Genomic DNA, 18,937 nt, shown 5'->3' with positions numbered 1-18,937 from the left:
GTTTTTAATTAAAGTTTTCATAATTATTAATGAAAATATGGTATATTGAAATTTGCAGCTGTTGCCATGGTAACATAAATAATATAACTGACTATAAAATGTTAGCGTTACGTAGATGGATATTCTTAGTATATATGTGTGTAATTTCATGCTGAAATGTCAACTGATTTTAATAATATTACTAAAAATGTATAATAGTTAATGTTGGACATTATGTTCATAATTTACAAAAAAGCGTTGATGACAGTATGTGCATTGCACCCTATTATTCGGAAAAAAATGGCAGTCTGCTTAATTTTTTCTTTAAATCAATCACTATGCTTAATAAATCACAGCATACACTTAAATTAAAAGAAATATTGTAGTGTTTTATTCATGTTTTCTTAATTATTAATGAAAAAAATTGTATATTGAAATTTGCAGCTGTTGCCATGGTAACATAAATAAAATAACCATCTACAAAATGCTATCATTACGTAGGTGGATCATTATGGTATATATGGGTGTAATTTCATGTTAAAATGCCCATGAATTTTAATAACATTACTAGAAATGTAGAACAGGTGAAAATTCTTTAAATTTCACAAAAAGAATGCGGCAGGATAAGGGTTAATAACACTTGTAAGGTAATGAATCAGGGCCTCATCTCTGACATTACCATATACTTTCTGAGATAATTATAATAATAAAAAAAGAGAAAAAAAAAGGAAAAAGAAGTAAGGGTGTTATTGAATTTTATAAATGTAGTCCATTGTGCAGTTGTAGTAAAATGTTGGTCCCTCTGGGGATGGGACGTAACCCAGTTGTAAAGCACTCGCTTGATGTGTGGTCGGTTTCGGATCAATCCCCGTCGGTGGGCCCATTTGCTATTTCTCATTCCAGCCAGTACACCACGACTGGTATATAAAGGGCCGTGGTATTTGCTATCCTGTCTCTGGGATGGTGCATATAAAAGATCCCTTGCTACTAATGAAAAATGTAGTAGGTTTCCTCTCTAAGACTATTTGTCAAAATTACCAAATGTTTGACATCCAATAGACGAAGATTAATAAATCAATGTGCTCTAGTGGTGTTGGTAAACAAAACAAACTGTTATGTTTCTAGCATGACAAAATGTGATGCAATAAACAGATCTGTGCACCACACCCTGTGATCTGCTTACCGTTTTGAATATGTATACACATATTAGGTCATGTTCATACCACATGAAGGAAGAAGGAAATGTTTTATTTAAGGATGCACTCAACACATTTTATTTATAGTTATATGGCGTCAGGACCACACAGATATATAGAGAGAAAACCCGCTGTCACCACTTCATCGGCTACTCTTTTCGATTAGCAGTAAGGGATCTTTTATATGCACCATCCCACAGACAGGATAGTATATACCATGGCCTTCGTTACACCAGTTGTGGAGCACTGGCTGGAACGAGAAATAGCCCAGTGGAGCCACCGACAGAGATCGATCCTAAACCAACTGTGCATCAAGCGAGCGCTTTACCACAGGGCTACGTCCCGCACCTCATACCATATGATGCCCATATGATTCAACAAGGACCAGTCACAACTTATTTTAACTTACTTGCTAGGCTCTGATTTACACAGCGATCTTAGCTCTAAGATCATGATTTTTAAGCTAAGTTTCAAGCCTGAATGAGTAATTGTTTCTAGTGTTCTGGGGTGTATCGTGAGTCAAACATTCCTTGCTAGGCCCTGGTTTACACAGCGATCTTGGTGCTAAGATCATGATTTTTAAGCTAAGTTTCAAGCCTGAATGAGTAATTGTTTCTAGTGTTCTGGGGTGTATCGTGAGTCAAACATTCCTTGCTAGGTCCTGGTTTACACAGCGATCTTGGCGCTAAGATCATGATTTTTAAGCTAAGTTTCAAGCCTGAATGAGTAATTGTTTCTAGTGTTCTGGGGTGTATCGTGAGTCAAACATTCCTTTCTTTTTTTCCCCTACAGCTACAGGCTGTTCAGACTGAGGCTGAGCGGTACACGTCTGAGCTGGAGCAGAAGGAACGTGTGTTTGAGGAACAGCTTGAGAAGCAGAGACAGGAGGCCGAGCTGATGCGGGTATGTAGTGCGGTGCTGCAGTTCACGCCGGCTGTCAGTTGGGTTATAGTAATAAAAGCAAGGCAGCTGTTTTTGATACGGCAATATTCTAAATTACAAGGGCTATAGCACTCTTCTGTTAAACATCTTCAGTTGTAGCATCAAGATGTAAATTGTACAAATGAACATTTCAGGATTTTCCCACAATTCTGAATTTTGGTGCTATCTGTAAACTAGTCCTGTTCTTCATAATAACATTTCAAGACCAGCAACATTTTGTGGATTTTAAGAGCTGATGCACACTATAATAGGGTGTAACTCAGTTGTAGAACACTTGTCCAAAATACAATGAATTACAGTTGCCCTCAGACGGCTAAGCCTTCAGAGCTGCCAACTGCTATGCTTTGGTCGTAGTTTGCTACGCTTAGTCGACATTTGCTACGCTCATGCCCAACTTGCTACGCTCAGTTGAAAAAAGTCCAGTATGATACGCTAATGAAAACCAGTAATAACTTTTTTTCACAGATAATAATAACTGGATGATTAGTGTATTTGGCCAAAGTTTCTACTAACAAATTATGTTTTATTTGGCAAGCGTATAGGCCTACATTTCATCTTTATCACAAATTATAGGTCTACAGAGTAGTCGAAAAGCGGGCGATTTCTGGCAATTATACTAAAAATTGGACGTAATCTTGGAATATAGTAACTAAAAACTGAATTCCTCATTTCTGTGACTTTTTTTTCTTATTATTCCAACATATAAAAGTATAATTTGTGGATTAAGCACCATTGTAAAACAGTTATAGTAAGATGTATTCAATAACAGACATGTAGTTTTACTGTAGGCCGACCCCAGTGTCGCGTACTATAAAACCTTCAAAGAACTGTTATTTAGTTATGTTACGCTTGCATGCCGTGAATATTATAAGTTGTAGAAGCATCACAAGGGGTATATGGCTTTTTATGTACCCTCTGTGTGTTCTTTTACCCCGAGCCAAAGCCGACATCTTAAACCATATAGCCAAATAATCAAAATAACGCCAGACAATAATTGTTAACAATTTATTAACGGAACCGTACCACGCGGATGCGAACGAAACCACTTGCCAGTGACGAAAATAGTTCCATCGATAAACGAGTTTTTAACTTCAAATGTTTGTAATACGAAATTGTCTGAAACAGATATTAATAAAAACAAACCTAAAATTATTGCTTTAGCATTAACTGGGGTGGCTGGAAACTGTTGGAAATTATAGACAGGGTATAAGAGAATTTAGCTCCGCCCACAGGTATAAGGGATTTGTCCAACGGCAAACAACCAATGAGATTAAAGAATTTTACATAAAGGCGAGATAAAGAAAACTGCATGTGAACGTATGCCAGTTAGGAATAGAGTAATTTTAATTTTAACTTGAAATAAGAATATAAGCATTCTAATTAAGTATTGATCACATCATCGCACAACAATTAATTTTGGGTTTATTGCATTTTGATGCTGTTTTAAAAACAAAATTCTGGTCATTCATAATCCTGTTCAAATCGCCAGACTTATTTGACAACATTTGTTACATTTCGGGTATGTCCGTATATCTTAACCGACGACAAGCGTTATCTATGCTAAAAATAGCATGACCCAGTCTTTTGCGGTTACTATGACGTAGTTATTTGGTGTTTTCTTTTGCAGTTGTTTATGACATTTGGCCATGCTACACTCAAATATCATTTGCTACGCTCAGCTTGTCATGAATGCTACTCTCACTTGTGGCTAGGGGTTGGCAGCTCTGCGCCTTATACATTTGGGGAACCCCTGTATTTGTTTTCTTTCCTCTATGATTTGGTTTTTATTATGAAATTAACTAGTACTTATGGCATAGTATAAATAGACTTTCTCTAGTTTACATTTTTATATTTCTAATAAAAGCCTACTGCTAATATTTAATTTGACCATTTGACCAGGAGAAGCAGGAAGTGAGAATTCAGGTGATCGCTGAAGACCTGGACCAGGCTCAGGGCGTGGTCGACCATCTTCACAACGCACTGCAGGTCCGCGAGAACCACATCCAGGACGAACAGCAGCACTCAGATCTGTCCAATCAGATAGTGTGTAAGTGACTACTTCTGTCCAATCAGATAGTCTATAAGTGACTGTCTGTCTAACCAGATAGTGTGTAAGTGAATGTCTGTCCAACCAGATAGTGTATAAGTGAATGTCTGTCCAATCAGATAGTATGTAAGTAAATGTCTGTCCAACCAGATAGTATGTAAGTAAATGTCTGTCCAATCAGATAGTGTGTAAGTAAATGTCTGTCCAACCAGATAGTGTGTAGGTGAATGTCTGTCCAATCAGATAGTAAGTAAATGTCTGTCCAACCAGATAGTATGTAAGTGAATGTCTGTCCAATCAGCTAGTGTGTAAGTGAATGTCTTTCCAACCAGATAGTGTGTAAATGAATGTCTGTCCAACCAGATAGTGTGTAAGTAAATGTCTGTCCAATCAGATAGTGTGTAAGTGACTACTTCTGTCCAACCAGATAGTGTGTAAGTGAATGTCTGTGCAATCAGCTAGTGTGTAAATGAATGTCTGTCCAACCAGATAGTGTGTAAGTGAATGTCTGTCCAACCAGATAATATGTAAGTAAATGTCTGTCCAACCAGATAGTGTGTAAGTAAATGTCTGTCCAACCAGATAGTGTGTAAATGAATGTCTGTCCAACCAGATAGTGTGTAAATGAATGAATGTCCAATCAGATAGTATGTAAATGAATGTCTGTCCAACCAGATAGTGTGTAAATGAATGTCTGTCCAATCAGATAGTATGTAAGTAAATGTCTGTCCAACCAGATAGTATGTAAGTAAATGTCTGTCCAACCAGATAGTGTGTAAGTGAATGTCTGTCCAACCAGATAGTATGTAAGTAAATGTCTGTCCAACCAGATAGTGTGTAAATGAATGTCTGTCCAATCAGATAGTGTGTAAGTAAATGTCTGTCCAACCAGATAGTGTGTAAATGAATGTCTGTCCAACCAGATAGTGTGAAAGTAAATGTCTGTCCAATCAGCTAGTGTGTAAGTGACTACTTCTGTTCAACCAGATAGTGTGTAAGTGAATGTCTGTCCAGTCAGATAGTCTGTGAGTGACTACTTCTGTCCAACCAGATAGTGTGTAAATGAATGTCTGTCCAACCAGATAGTGTGTAAATGAATGTCTGTCCAATCAGATAGTATGTAAATAAATGTCTGTCCAACCAGATAGTGTGTAAGTGAATGTCTGTCCAATCAGATGGTATGTAAGTAAATGTCTGTCCAAACAGATAGCGTGTAAATGAATGCTTCTGTCCAACCAGATAGCGTGTAAGTGATTAACATAAACTGTACAGTTACATAAAAACAATATCCTCACACACTGCAGTTCAGATAGTATCTCACCAATAGTATGAAACATTTATTGTATGTAAAAAAATCCTATCCCCACTGCCACCATATAATAATATAGAATTGATTTCCAAAACTTGATGTATGTCATTATCTTAAAATTGTACTTTGTGTGATAGACACTACATTGTGTTGCAGAAAAAAAATAATAAAAAAAATTCTAAAATGGATATATCACATTTTAGAAATGGCCTGCTTAGTGATGTATTTTCAATAGTTCCTTAATAATAGTTGAATAAATAGTTTCTTTATATTGTTGATGAATTAATAATTTAAAAAAACCCTGTTTTATTACTGTAAATCAGAAAATGTTAGTGAGCATAAAATTTTAGCGAATTTAGTTAACATTTCATGGTGTTATGCTTAAAAAACCCAGACTGTTCTGAAAAACATTTTAATGATTGATTTGTCTGTGATTAACTCAACTTACAACAATGGTTACATGCTATTGATTAAAACAAAAGGATATCAAGTTTCTCTTTAGTTGTCTGTAAGCTGCATAACATCAACACTGGTCCAAAATATTATTTCAGCCAATCCTACAGCTTACGGGTGTATACTACCAAATCAAATCCCATAGACGACAATAGTAACATATGTGGTTAAAACTCCTACCTGCAGCGCATCAATCGACATAAACGCCATGGATATAAATACTACCACCCCTGACACTTAAAGTGAATCAGAAAAAATTGGGGGTCAAGCTGCTCGTTTCTGAGATAACGGGTAGCGTCTATGACTACCCTAGTTCCGCACAAAATTTGAGTACTTTTTTTTACAGGTACCCCATACATGTTTCAAGCACAAGACTACTTGACACATTGGTACTAGATGAAATAAAATTGCATATTTTTTTTACCCAGATGAAACTATTATTTTTTACAACCATCACACTCACATTTAAAACCAATCACAGGACTTGTGGTGTTCACTTCTCTATCAAAAGTTGGGTGCACTCGAACTTTGACCCAGCCGGAAGTTATTTGGTTTAGTACTACCTTAAGCTTATTCTTTTATTTTTTTCTGTTTCTGATATGACAATGTTGCGAAAATGTTGTCGCCAATGTCACTTATTTGTAATTCTCTCAATTCTAAGATTTCTAATTTGTGATTTTCCATATATTGTTGATAAAGTAATAGTGTTTGATTGTGTTGTTGATGAAGTAATAGTGTTTGATTGTGTTGTTGATGAAGTAATAGTGTTTGATTGTGTTGTTGTTGATGAAGTAATAGTGTTTGATTGTGTTGTTGATGAAGTAATAGTGTTTGTTTGTGTTGTTGATGAATGAATACTATTTGATTGTGTTGTTGATGAATGACCAGTGTTTGATTGTGTTGTTGATGAATGACCAGTGTTTGATTGTGTTGTTGATGAATGACCAGTGTTTGATTGTGTTGTTGATAAATGAATACTGTTTGATTGTGTTGTTGATAAACTAATGGTATTTGATTATGTTGTTGATAAACTAATGGTGTTTGATTGTGTTGTTGATAAACTAATGGTGTTTGATTGTGTTGTTGATAAACTAATGGTGTTTGATTGTGTTGTTGATAAACTAATGGTGTTTGATTGTGTTGTTGATAAACTAATGGTGTTTGATTGTGTTGTTGATAAACTAATGGTGTTTGATTGTGTTGTGTTGATAAACTAATGGTGTTTGATTGTGTTGTTGATAAACTAATGGTGTTTGATTGTGTTGTTGATAAACTAATGGTGTTTGATTGTGTTGTTGATAAACTAATGGTGTTTGATTGTGTTGTTGATAAACTAATGGTGTTTGATTGTGTTGTTGATAAACTAATGGTGTTTGATTGATTGTGTTGTTGATAAACTAATGGTGTTTGATTGTGTTGTTGATAAACTAATGGTGTTTGATTGTGTTGTTGATAAACTAATGGTGTTTGATTGTGTGTTGATGGTGTTTGATTGTGTTGTTGATAAACTAATGGTGTTTGATTGTGTTGTTGATAAACTAATGGTGTTTGATTGTGTTGTTGATAAACTAATGGTGTTTGATTGTGTTGTTGATAAACTAATGGTGTTTGATTGTGTTGTTGATAAACTAATGGTGTTTGTGTTTGATTGGTGTGTTGTTGATAAACTAATGGTGTTTGATTGTGTTGTTGATAAACTAATGGTGTTTGATTGTGTTGTTGATAAACTAATGGTGTTTGATTGTGTTGTTGATAAACTAATGGTGTTTGATTGTGTTGTTGATAAACTAATGGTGTTTGATTGTGTTGTTGATAAACTAATGGTGTTTGATTGTGTTGTTGATAAACTAATGGTGTTTGATTGTGTTGTTGATAAACTAATGGTGTTTGTGTGTTGTTGATAAACTAATGGTGTTTGATTGTGTTGTTGATAAACTAATGGTGTTTGATTGTGTTGTTGATAAACTAATGGTGTTTGATTGTGTTGTTGATAAACTAATGGTGTTTGATTGTGTTGTTGATAAACTAATGGTGTTTGATTGTGTTGTTGATAAACTAATGGTGTTTGATTTGTTGATAAACTAATGGTGTTTGATTGTGTTGTTGATAAACTAATGGTGTTTGATTGTGTTGTTGATAAACTAATGGTGTTTGATTGTGTTGTTGATAAACTAATGGTGTTTGATTGTTGTGATAAACTAATTGTTTGATAAACTAATGGTGTTTGATTGTGTTGTTGATAAACTAATGGTGTTTGATTGTGTTGTTGATAAACTAATGGTGTTTGATTGTGTTGTTGATAAACTAATGGTGTTTGATTGTGTTGTTGATAAACTAATGGTGTTTGATTGTGTTGTTGATAAACTAATGGTGTTTGATTGTGTTGTTGATAAACTAATGGTGTTTGATTGTGTTGTTGATAAACTAATGGTGTTTGATTGTGTTGTTGATAAACTAATGGTGTTTGATTGTGTTGTTGATAAACTAATGGTGTTTGATTGTGTTGTTGATAAACTAATGGTGTTTGATTGTGTTGTTGATAAACTAATGGTGTTTGATTGTGTTGTTGATAAACTAATGGTGTTTGATTGTGTTGTTGATAAACTAATGGTGTTTGATTGTGTTGTTGATAAACTAATGGTGTTTGATTGTGATGATAAACTAATGGTGTTTGATTGTGTTGTTGATAAACTAATGGTGTTTGATTGTGTTGTTGATAAACTAATGGTGTTTGATTGTGTTGTTGATAAACTAATGGTGTTTGATTGTGTTGTTGATAAACTAATGGTGTTTGATTGTGTTGTTGATAAACTAATGGTGTTTGATTGTGTTGTTGATAAACTAATGGTGTTTGATTGTAATGTTAACAGCTGCCCAGGAGGAGGAGGTGGCCCGGCTCTACGAGATCCTAGAGACTCAGAGGAGCGAGATCGAGGGGCTCAACCAGATGTTGGATTACCTCGCCCAGCAGGGCCCCGATGGAGGTTAGTCATATTTATTATTGGTGGATTACCTTGCCCAGCAGGGCCCCGATGGAGGTTAGTCATGTTTATTATTGGTGGATTACCTCGCCCAGCAGGGCCCTGATGGAGGTTAGTCATGTTTATTATTGGTGGATTACCTCGTCCAGCAGGGTCCCGATGGAGGTTAGTCATGTTTATTATTGGTGGATTCCCTTGCCCAGCAGGGCCCCGATGGAGGTTAGTCATGTTTATTATTGGTGGATTACCTCGCCCAGCAGGGTCCCGATGGAGGTTAGTCATGTTTATTATTGGTGGATTACCTCGCCCAGCAGGGCCCCGATGGAGATTAGTCATGTTTATTATTGGTGGATTACCTTGCCCAGCAGGGCCCTGATGGAGGTTAGTCATGTTTATTATTGGTGGATTACCTTGCCCAGCAGGGCCCCGATGGAGGTTAGTCAGATTTATTACTGTTGGTTTACCTTGCCACTAGATAATCCTAATTTTGACAACAAACTGTGGCGACTGTGACAGAGGGTGAACTGTTTGAAGGAATTACTCTGTACCTGAGACTCTATTATATAGTTATCAGGGCGTCTACATTATGGTAGCCCCACTCCCATGGCTAGTGATATTCAATGTTGGGCTAGTAAATAACTACTATTTCCATGCCCGACGGCTAGTGGAAAAAAAAGGAGTCAAATGTTGCAGTTAAGTCTATTTTGTAAATATGAATATATGTAAATATGTAAATATGAATATCCTGACCCCACTCAATGTTACTTTTTTTAAGCTCTATCTCCCTCTTTAGGTGACATATCCGATTATTACTAGTATTTAGTAAAATTGTATTAACTGAAAGTAAAGTAGGGCTAGTGAATTTTTAATTGTGGCTAGTAAATGTTTTAAATCATCGATCCCATGGCTAGTGGATTTTATAAAAATTCTAGAAGCCCTGTAGTTATTGTTTTATCGTTTAGTTGGTCCTAACTTTGACGACGAGCTGTGGCGCCTGCGACAGGAGGTGAACAGTCTGAAGGAGACGCTGGCGATGCAGTCAGCATATGTCCAGACGATGCCGCACGGTACAGGCTCTACAGGAACACAGGCTACGCCCAGGCCACCACCATTCTCACCACCTAAAGGGGTTAGTGTTTTACTGTATACAAGTTTATTAATAAACATACCACTGGAGCTTAGAGAGAGAGAGAGAGAGTGAGAGTGTGAGAGTGTGAGAGTGTGAGTGAGTGAGTGAGTGAGTGAGTGAGTGAGTGAGTGAGTGAGTGAGTGAGTGAGTGAGTGAGTGAGTGAGTGAGTGAGTGAGTGAGAGTGAGTGAGTGAGTATGTATTTAGCACCCAGTCCAATGTTTTCAAATTGATCTCACACACATATAATAATAACCCAAAATCCCAGCCTGTGAGTGAGTGAGTGAGTGAGTGAGTGAGTGAGTGAGTGAGTGAGTGAGTGAGTGAGTGTGAGTGAGTGAGTGAGTGAGTGAGTGAGTGAGTGAGTGAGTGTGAGTGAGTGTGAGTGAGTGAGTATGTATTTAGCACCCAGTCCAATGTTTTCAAATTGATCTCACACACATATAATAATAACCCAAAATCCCAGCCTGTGTTTTTTTCATTGGACGTGTAAGACTTAAAAGAGTTATTCTGACCACCTTGTTGTCTTTCAGTTGTCTCAGCCAACAATGTCGAGCCAGCCAAGTGCCGTGAATACCGAGTCTCGCCACCCCTCATCCCAGGCAGCCCACTCGCAACAACATCTGGCCCACCATCAACACCTAGCCCACTCACAACAGCTTGTCCACGCTCCTCGTGACAACACGCCCGCCCCTCGGCCCCAGACAGAACCACCACCACAACACCATGTGCCAGCATCTGCCGCAGTGTCAACACCAATAGTCAGCGGAAATATTGTAAGATTTACTCATGGTTTTAATACATTTTCCTCTTATTTTAGAAGGCTTTTCCTTAATCATTAGCATGTGATTGAAGATGTATTATTAATTAGCAACCGTAATCATTTTGTTGGTTAATTATTTTCACTCATTTTTTTTCTTTCTATGTCATTTGTATCACAAAACGTTAACTGTATTTTTGATGTTTCTAACACAGAAAAGCTTGGCTTATACACTGATCCTGTTTTCCTTTGTTCTGACAGAGTTGTTCCCCCTGTTACGGTTTTTTCTTGGGGAGGGATGTTTATCAGTGGTAGAATTCTCACCTGAGGTGTGATGGGTTGTAGGATTGATTACCGTGACAACCGGGGTCCCATGACTGGCATATCAACGGTCATGGTAGGAACTGGCCTGCTTATGGGAAAATGCATATAAAGAATCATTCCTTCTTTTTCGGTAGGAGTAGCATATGTTGCCACAGATGGTTTGCTTTCTTTGTATTGACCAATTGGCAAAATAATTGTGTGTTAGACAGCAAATAGCCATCTTTAAAAAAGTATTCATATGTAATTGAACAACTATATTCCATTCTTTTTTGTAACTCACTTAGGTTAAAGAACATAAGTTTATATCCTTGTTGAATTTATTTCACTAAAGACATAAATGAGATCCATATTGTTTTGTGTTCTGTCATAGCCGATACATTTTTCGTGCTGGGGTGTCGTTAAACATTTGTTCATTCAGTGTTCTGTAAGAAGTTTATTTCATTGCATGTCATTGACAGGCTTTCTGCCAGTTTATTTCATTGCATGTCATTGACAGGCTTTCTGCCAGTTTATTTCATTGCATGTCATAGACAGGCTTTCTGCCAGTTTATTTCATTGCATGTCATTGACAGGCTTTCTGCCAGTTTATTTCATTGCATGTCATTGACAGGCTTTCTGCCAGTTTATTTCATTGCATGTCATTGACAGGCTTTCTGTCAGTTTATTTCATTGCATGTCATAGACAGGCTTTCTGCCAGTTTATTTCATTGCATGTCATTGACAGGCTTTCTGCCAGTTTATTTCATTGCATGTCATTGACAGGCTTTCTGCCAGTTTATTTCATTGCATGTCATAGACAGGCTTTCTGCCAGAGGGTAAAATGGGTATGGTGCCATACCCAAATGTTTTGGCAGATTATATTTTTTTAAGTTAACCGTTTGACCAAATTAATGATTCTTATTATTACTGTATGATTTTTTTAATCCTAACACTAAACCTAACCCATTTTCTTGCCTGGGAAGGCCCCCTATTGCATTCAGCACATATTGTAAATATTAAATTTCATAGTGCCATACCCAGAAATTTCTTTCTCGCAGAAACACTGGCCAATAAATACATGGTCAGAATCTAGTTAGGGAGAAGATGGAACTTGAGGAATTTTGCTTTGTACTTTTCACAAATGCATAGACAGGACAGTACATACCATGGACAAGTTTGACTTTAAAACAAAATGTCTGAATTTGACTGTTTGTTTTCAGAGGACGAGTTATCACCCCCAGGGAAGAATCCACATGATAGAACACACTGGGACGGAGCGGAGGGAGTCGAAGGTCCCCCCTGGAGGCCGGTCGAATATGGGGAGGTCTGGAGACACGGGGCACATGGGTCCACCCCCCTCCACAAGTCGGCCCCTGTCAGAACAGCAAGGTTTGTTCTTTATAACCATGACAGACCCGCGAACATGAATATTTGTTTAGTATAAAGTTCCAAAAATGGTTTAACTTGTGTTTTCTTTCTGACAGATTTAATTAATGTTTGGAATGGTCTTTTTTTAACAGGATCCGACAATTTGGCCTGGAATAGGCACATCCCTGAGACACAGAAATAAACCATCTCATATCATTTTGTACGATATTGTTATTTCAATAATAAGAAAGTTAAATTTTCTATAAGAAAATGTGTTACAAATATTTGTAACTTTATCAGTCACAAGTTTATACAATTTGTAACCGTTATACATAGATAAATTCACAAGACATGACAAACAATTCGTATATACAGTCAAACATAATCATCTTGACCTCTGTTACGTCATTAGCCTAGGATATCTCAAGGTTGAGAAATTGTCCCATGGTATGAGTTTTGATATTAAATGACTAGGTTTATCTTGATCTACTGTTCTCGAGCTGTTTAGTTTGGTCCTTTCAACATCCATACCAGATCTAACAGCATTTGACTACACCATAATTTTTATAGATATAGGTATCATGTATATAGGTAATTAAAAATATCACAGCAATGGGACTTTTTCTCCCTCTAACCCAGAATACTATACTGACACAATGAAAACGCAAAAACAACTTTGCATTGCAAATAACGACAAACTATTAATGAATTGATGGATAATGTAATATGACATTAATGACTGGTATTCATGAGATACATTCACATGGAAACATGGCCAGTTATCATCAGTAATCGAGTTGCATTTGTAATCGAAAAGTTCAACCCCCCCATATCAAGGTCAGTATCTGGTGTGTCCACCATTGGCCCGTGAGCATGCGTGAAGACGACAGGGAAAGGATTGGCACAAACATCTCAAATAAGTCACAAAAATGTTCCTCCACTCCTCCTGCAACGCCTGTGCAAGCTCAGCGATGTTACGTGATTGTGGCTGGCGGTGACGTACACGGTGTCCTAACTCATCCCACATGTGTTCAATTGGGTTCAAATCCGGTGAAACGGCTGGCCAGTTCATAACTGTGATATCGGCTTGTTGCAGGAATGCCTGGGTAATTCTTGCAGTATGTGGATGGGCATTGTCTTGTTGAAACAGAAGGGGACCTCCTGGTCTTCGGTGACGGCGCAAAAGTGGCTGGAGAACTGGTCTTAGAATAACGTCAACATAACGCTGGGCTGTAAGGGCATCGTGGACAATGATGAGATCACTTCTGAAATCACAGTTGATTGCCCCCCATACCATCAAACAACCGCCGCCAAACCGATCACATTCCCTCACACATCCGTCAGCGTACCTTTCATGGAGTTTCCTGTACACACGTGCTCTTCCATCGGCAAAGGAGACAGAGAAACGGGACTCATCTGAGAAAACAATGCTCCGATAAAAGGCTGGTGGATGATTGCCATTCTGGAGAGCAAACTGTAGTCACGCAACACGATGTCGCGGTGTCATGATGTTACCGTTGTATGGGAGTCTGCATATGAGTACATGACGTTCCATCGTGTTGCTTGCTGTCATCGTCGCAGTTCTGAACCGGTCATGGAGGTGGTGTCGTTGAATCTGCCAATCTTGGCGTGGGGTCGTAACGGGACGTTGACCAGGTCGAGGTCGATCATGGACACTCCCGGTCTGTTGATGACGTTCAACAAGTCATCCAATAGTTGATGGATGGACTCTGAAGGTCCTAGCAACTTGGCTTTGCGAAGTCCCCCCTTGAACCATGCCCAACACTCGCTCCCTTTGTTCTTCTCTGAGTCGTGGCATTCTTAATGTGACGAGGAATATGACACCGTTACGTGACTTTTACAACATACTGGCATTTCACGTGCAATGCATGCAGCATGATTGAGCATGTAGTGAATGCATTTCACACCATTTTGTGTGTTTCTGCTATTGTATGTGTAACGAGAACAAAACCAGGATTAAAACCTAGATAAAAGTACCAATCAATGGCTTCCTCTCATAAATTGTTATTTTAAGTCCAATAAATATATTTTTCATTAATCACAACAAATTATTGAAAAATATGTGTTTTGTGTTTTCATTGTGTGTCAGTATAGATTGTTTTGAAATGACATATTAACATGCTTGTTTTTGTCGGAGCATATACAGAGTAACCTCTTAAAACCAGACCCTCTGTAAACCGGAATTCCCTGAAAACTGGATGTTTCTCATAGCCGCTTGTTAAATATTGGTACATAAGAGAACCTCTCTAAACCGGATACCTGTTAAAACCAGATTTTTATTTGGTATCTAGGGTGTTTGGTCTAGAGGGGTTTCACTGTAGTCAAAACTTTACACAAAGAGGAAAAAAACTTGATTTTAGCATTGCTTGCATACTGTTCCTCTATATTCTTTGATACAAAAACTTGATTTTAGCATTGCTTGCATACTGTTCGTCTATATTCTTTGATACAAAAACTTGATTTTAGCATTGCTTGCATACTGTTAATCTATATTCTTTGATACAAAAACTTGATTTTAGCATTGCTTGCATACTGTTAATCTATATTCTTTGATACAAAAAAACCCTTACAATAACCATTTTTAAAACTCTGCAAATGTTTAGAGATTTTTGGTCAAATACCATTTATATTTCTGCCGGGCGTCGAAATAAGTGCAGTACCAGGTAACGACACATTTATGAAGTTTACAATTCCCATTAATTCTAAATTCTTTTATAAACAAGCTGATTCATTCATACCACTGTTCTTGGTGTACTGATACTTATAATGTATGTCAAATCAGAACACAGTTGATCAAAATTTAGGTGCTGGTGTTTTTGTTCAAAACATTTTAAAGAGAATGAAGTATCGTTCTCGACATGTGAGTTCCTAGTAACCTGAACAACTGTGCTCGACATATTTTGATGCCTGTCTGCTTATGGTTTATTCAATGGATTTTCTTTTTCTTTAATGAAGATAACAGTTAGTATCGGTGGAGCTGGCTAGTTTATAGAGCATTTTTTCTTGGTTTTCAGCTTTCCATTAAAGAGACTGTCCTGAGTTCCCTCCCTTTTAAAGATGTATCCAAACAACAGAATACTTTTAATGGCTAAAATTACATAATGAATATCACTCTGTGTATTCAGTGTTACCACTGGGCCTTGTTCATTTGGTTTGTAATGGCTAAAACTTCATTTTACTTCCTAATATACAGTCAAACTTCGATCACTCCACCTTCGACCTCTCGAAAACTTTGATCTCTCGATCTGAAGCGACGGTCCCGGCCGAGTTGCTATACAAACTAGTAATAACGACCTTCGAAAACTCAATAACCTCGATCTCTTGACCTAATTCTTTGGTCCCGCCATAAATATTTAATAGAGTATGCACCTCTAAAACTCTACGCGAATGGATTGATCAAACTGTTGTTGCCGATAGTATTTTAAAGACAAATGTATTGTCAATCATGTTAAACAAGCGAAGCGCAGCTGTCTCGGGTGGTCTTGGCTGTCGAGGATTAGGGTGATAATGGAAGGTGGGTGGCCAGATTAGAGAAAGAAAGTAGAGGTGCAAAGTGTAAATAATTTTGTGTAAAACAAATGTACTTATGTTGTTATTTGGCATCTGGGTGATCCTTTTTGTTTTATTTACTTACTTTTACAATATATGCAAAATGAATGTACGACAGGTGTCGAAGATGCCAACAGCTGGGGTGGGGTGGGATGAAATGGGGTGGCGTGGGGTGAGGTGACTGATATATTAATTCGCCTTTCAACTGGGGATGCATAGTTTTTAGAGTTCAGAGGTAGGCAGCGAAGCGCACGCTTCTTACAATATTAAGCGAAATAAATCAGCTGCAATGCTGCAACCAGCTGCAATGCAGTTTCAAATTTGAACTCTTATATATTAATTTCGAAAACTCGAACTCCCTGAAACTCGAACTATTTCCACGTCCCCTTCAAGATCGAGTTACCGAAGTTTGACTGTATTTGTCCTTTTTGTATTTGTAAAAAGTATTGTACGGTAAAATGTAGCTGGTGTTACTACAAACATTGTAGCAACCAGAATCAGATTGTGTATTTACTACGGTCTAAAGCAGTCACTTCTCGCACTCTTGTTTTAACTTTGTACACAATAAATGTAACATATCTTACTATAATTTCACAAATATATAGTTTGTAAATAGTAAATTTTATTAATTAAAACATTTTTTGTTGAACACATTCAGATACATTAGTAATGTTCAAACAAAATATTTTTAATGGCAATTTTGCATTGGAATTTTTGCAAAAGTCATGCACCCAGTTTATTGTTACTGTAAGAAGATGCAAAGTGACATCATAGGAATACTGACGTCATTCAAATTCACAATTAGCTGAACTATTACAATGCTTCGCCACATTAAAAATTGCCTACTTACCTTGACCGTTGTCAAAATTCTTTAATGAGCAGACACCATTTACATGTTGGTTAGTTTCTTATTTTTCATAATTTTAGACAAAATATTGTTTTTAAAGTTAAAAAAAAGAGAAAAAGAGTACCATTTGTCATATATACACAAATGTATCATACCTGAAACGAACCGTTGAATATTTTATATTTATTGTGTATGAAGCCAAACCAAGGGAACGAAAAGTGATTCTTGTCGACCTTAGAAGACATTAATATTCTAAACATAAATAATATGTGATTTTAACAGTTTAAAAGGCTATGTTAGTGCAAAACAAGTAACAGTAACAGCAAACGGTGGCAGTCTCTTTAAAAAGTGGTTGATGTTTTTCCACAGCCGATGATGCACCTAGAAGCGCTCACCAGATGACCAGTGGCTCCTATAGGAGCCGGCCACAGAGACAAATAACCATGCCATCTGCTTTTGAGCCTGTGTACCGCCCTGCTCCGCAATACAACCCTCCCCCACCCCAGTACATGACAGCTCCACCACCTGTCAACCAGCAGGCTCCACCCCCACTCCCACCACCACCCCCTCCACCAGTGCTGCCAGCAGGCATGTTACCAGCAACAACAGGGAGTGGACTGGGTCCTATGGGGCCCTCTATGGGTGTTCAGACCTCGGGTGTTGTTGGACCCTCTCCAGGGGTTTCATCCCCGGATCATGTGTTAAGAGATGGTCGTCCAGCACCTTATTTCACTGAGGCCCCCCCTGTTCCTGTTTACATGCCGCAGCACAATCTGGGCTCTGCTGCGGGTATGCACGCTCACCCCGGTCCTTACTTTGCTTCTCCCCCACCTGGATCAGTGCCGTTCGGACCATCTATGCCCGCGCCCCCTATGCCTGCACCTCCTCCGATGTCTGCGGGTTTACCTAACCCTCACATCAGTTTCAACCCTGGTCCTGCACAGGTGGAATGTTCGTATCCAGTGAGTCCGGAGTTCTCACCCTCCCCTCATGCATCTTACCCCGGATCCCCCCAGACCCACCCTGCAGCGTACGCTGGCGCCTACAACTATGGTAATGAAAGTTACACCCCGGCAGGCCCAGCCCAGAACGTGGCATACAGGCATGGAGAATCGAGGTTTTACGTGCCAGTCGCCGGGAGTCACCCCTCACGACTCTACTACCCCGTCAACGGGAGGATCGCCATGCCAGCCTCTGTCTCATCCTCGCCCGGCCCTCGATTGTCGGCCATGACACCTGTAGCAACAGGGACTCCAGTTCACGAGTCGGAGATATCTAGGATTGTCAACTATGATGGATCGTTTCTTCAGCCTCCCAGCCCTATCAGTGAGTATTGTTTTATTAGTAATGAAGAGTAATAATAGAATTATATTTTGCACTGCTCTAAATTATTAGGAGGGGAAAATTGCATTAGGAGGGGAAAGTTGGAGAGGATCATTTTTATCATTGCTGATTGGATTCAGTGAATCACTAAAATGGCAAAATTATGAAACAGTAATTACAAATTATAAGTATGGTTTGTTCAAATGAGGGACACAATGTATTGTACCCCTTGGATTAAATATATGGGGTTACAGAGGTGCAGTTGCATCTACACCCATCAAAATTGAAAGTCTGTAAGATATAGAGGATAATAAACAAGTTCCCAGTTAATATTCATTTTATGTCCCGAATGAAATAAATTTCCAGTCATGAAATTTCAGTTTTTGACAAATAAAAATTATTTGATGAAGAACATAAAGTTGGTAGTGACTGATACTGAGTATTAATGAAGCGACAGTGTGAGCTATGGTTGCAAGTTTTTACACTATAATACACATTATTAATACCCTGCCAGTCTAACAGGAGGGCACTATAGGCTTCATGTCTGTCCATCCGTCCGTCCATCTGTCCGTCAGGCTGTCTATCTTTCTGTCCATCTGTCCCACATATAGTTTTTAGAAAAAAAATTCACAGGCCTCATGTTACTGAGTTGAAATTGTGTGTACAACTTTATCATGTGCTGCTCCAAATCAAGTTTGACTTTTATAGCAATTTACCCATTTTTGACAAGA

General features: G+C 38.1%; 1 protein-coding gene across 1 annotated transcript in view; it reads left to right on the top strand.

Moving 5' to 3' along the window:
• Window positions 1–18,937, top strand: part of LOC121383875 (centriolin-like) — a 154,603-nt gene that overhangs the window by 71,804 nt on the left and 63,862 nt on the right. Inside the window, exons 20-26 of the mRNA XM_041513972.1 lie at window positions 1,968–2,078; window positions 4,017–4,164; window positions 8,797–8,910; window positions 9,870–10,036; window positions 10,569–10,811; window positions 12,319–12,487; window positions 17,253–18,209. Of these exons, the coding sequence (XP_041369906.1) occupies window positions 1,968–2,078; window positions 4,017–4,164; window positions 8,797–8,910; window positions 9,870–10,036; window positions 10,569–10,811; window positions 12,319–12,487; window positions 17,253–18,209 (1,909 nt within the window). The remainder of the gene's footprint in view (window positions 1–1,967; window positions 2,079–4,016; window positions 4,165–8,796; window positions 8,911–9,869; window positions 10,037–10,568; window positions 10,812–12,318; window positions 12,488–17,252; window positions 18,210–18,937) is intronic.

The sequence above is a fragment of the Gigantopelta aegis genome, chromosome 10 (genome assembly GCF_016097555.1).
Source record: "Gigantopelta aegis isolate Gae_Host chromosome 10, Gae_host_genome, whole genome shotgun sequence".
Classification (NCBI taxonomy): Eukaryota; Metazoa; Mollusca; class Gastropoda; order Neomphalida; family Peltospiridae; genus Gigantopelta; species Gigantopelta aegis.
This window is presented reverse-complemented; position numbering and strand designations above follow the sequence as displayed.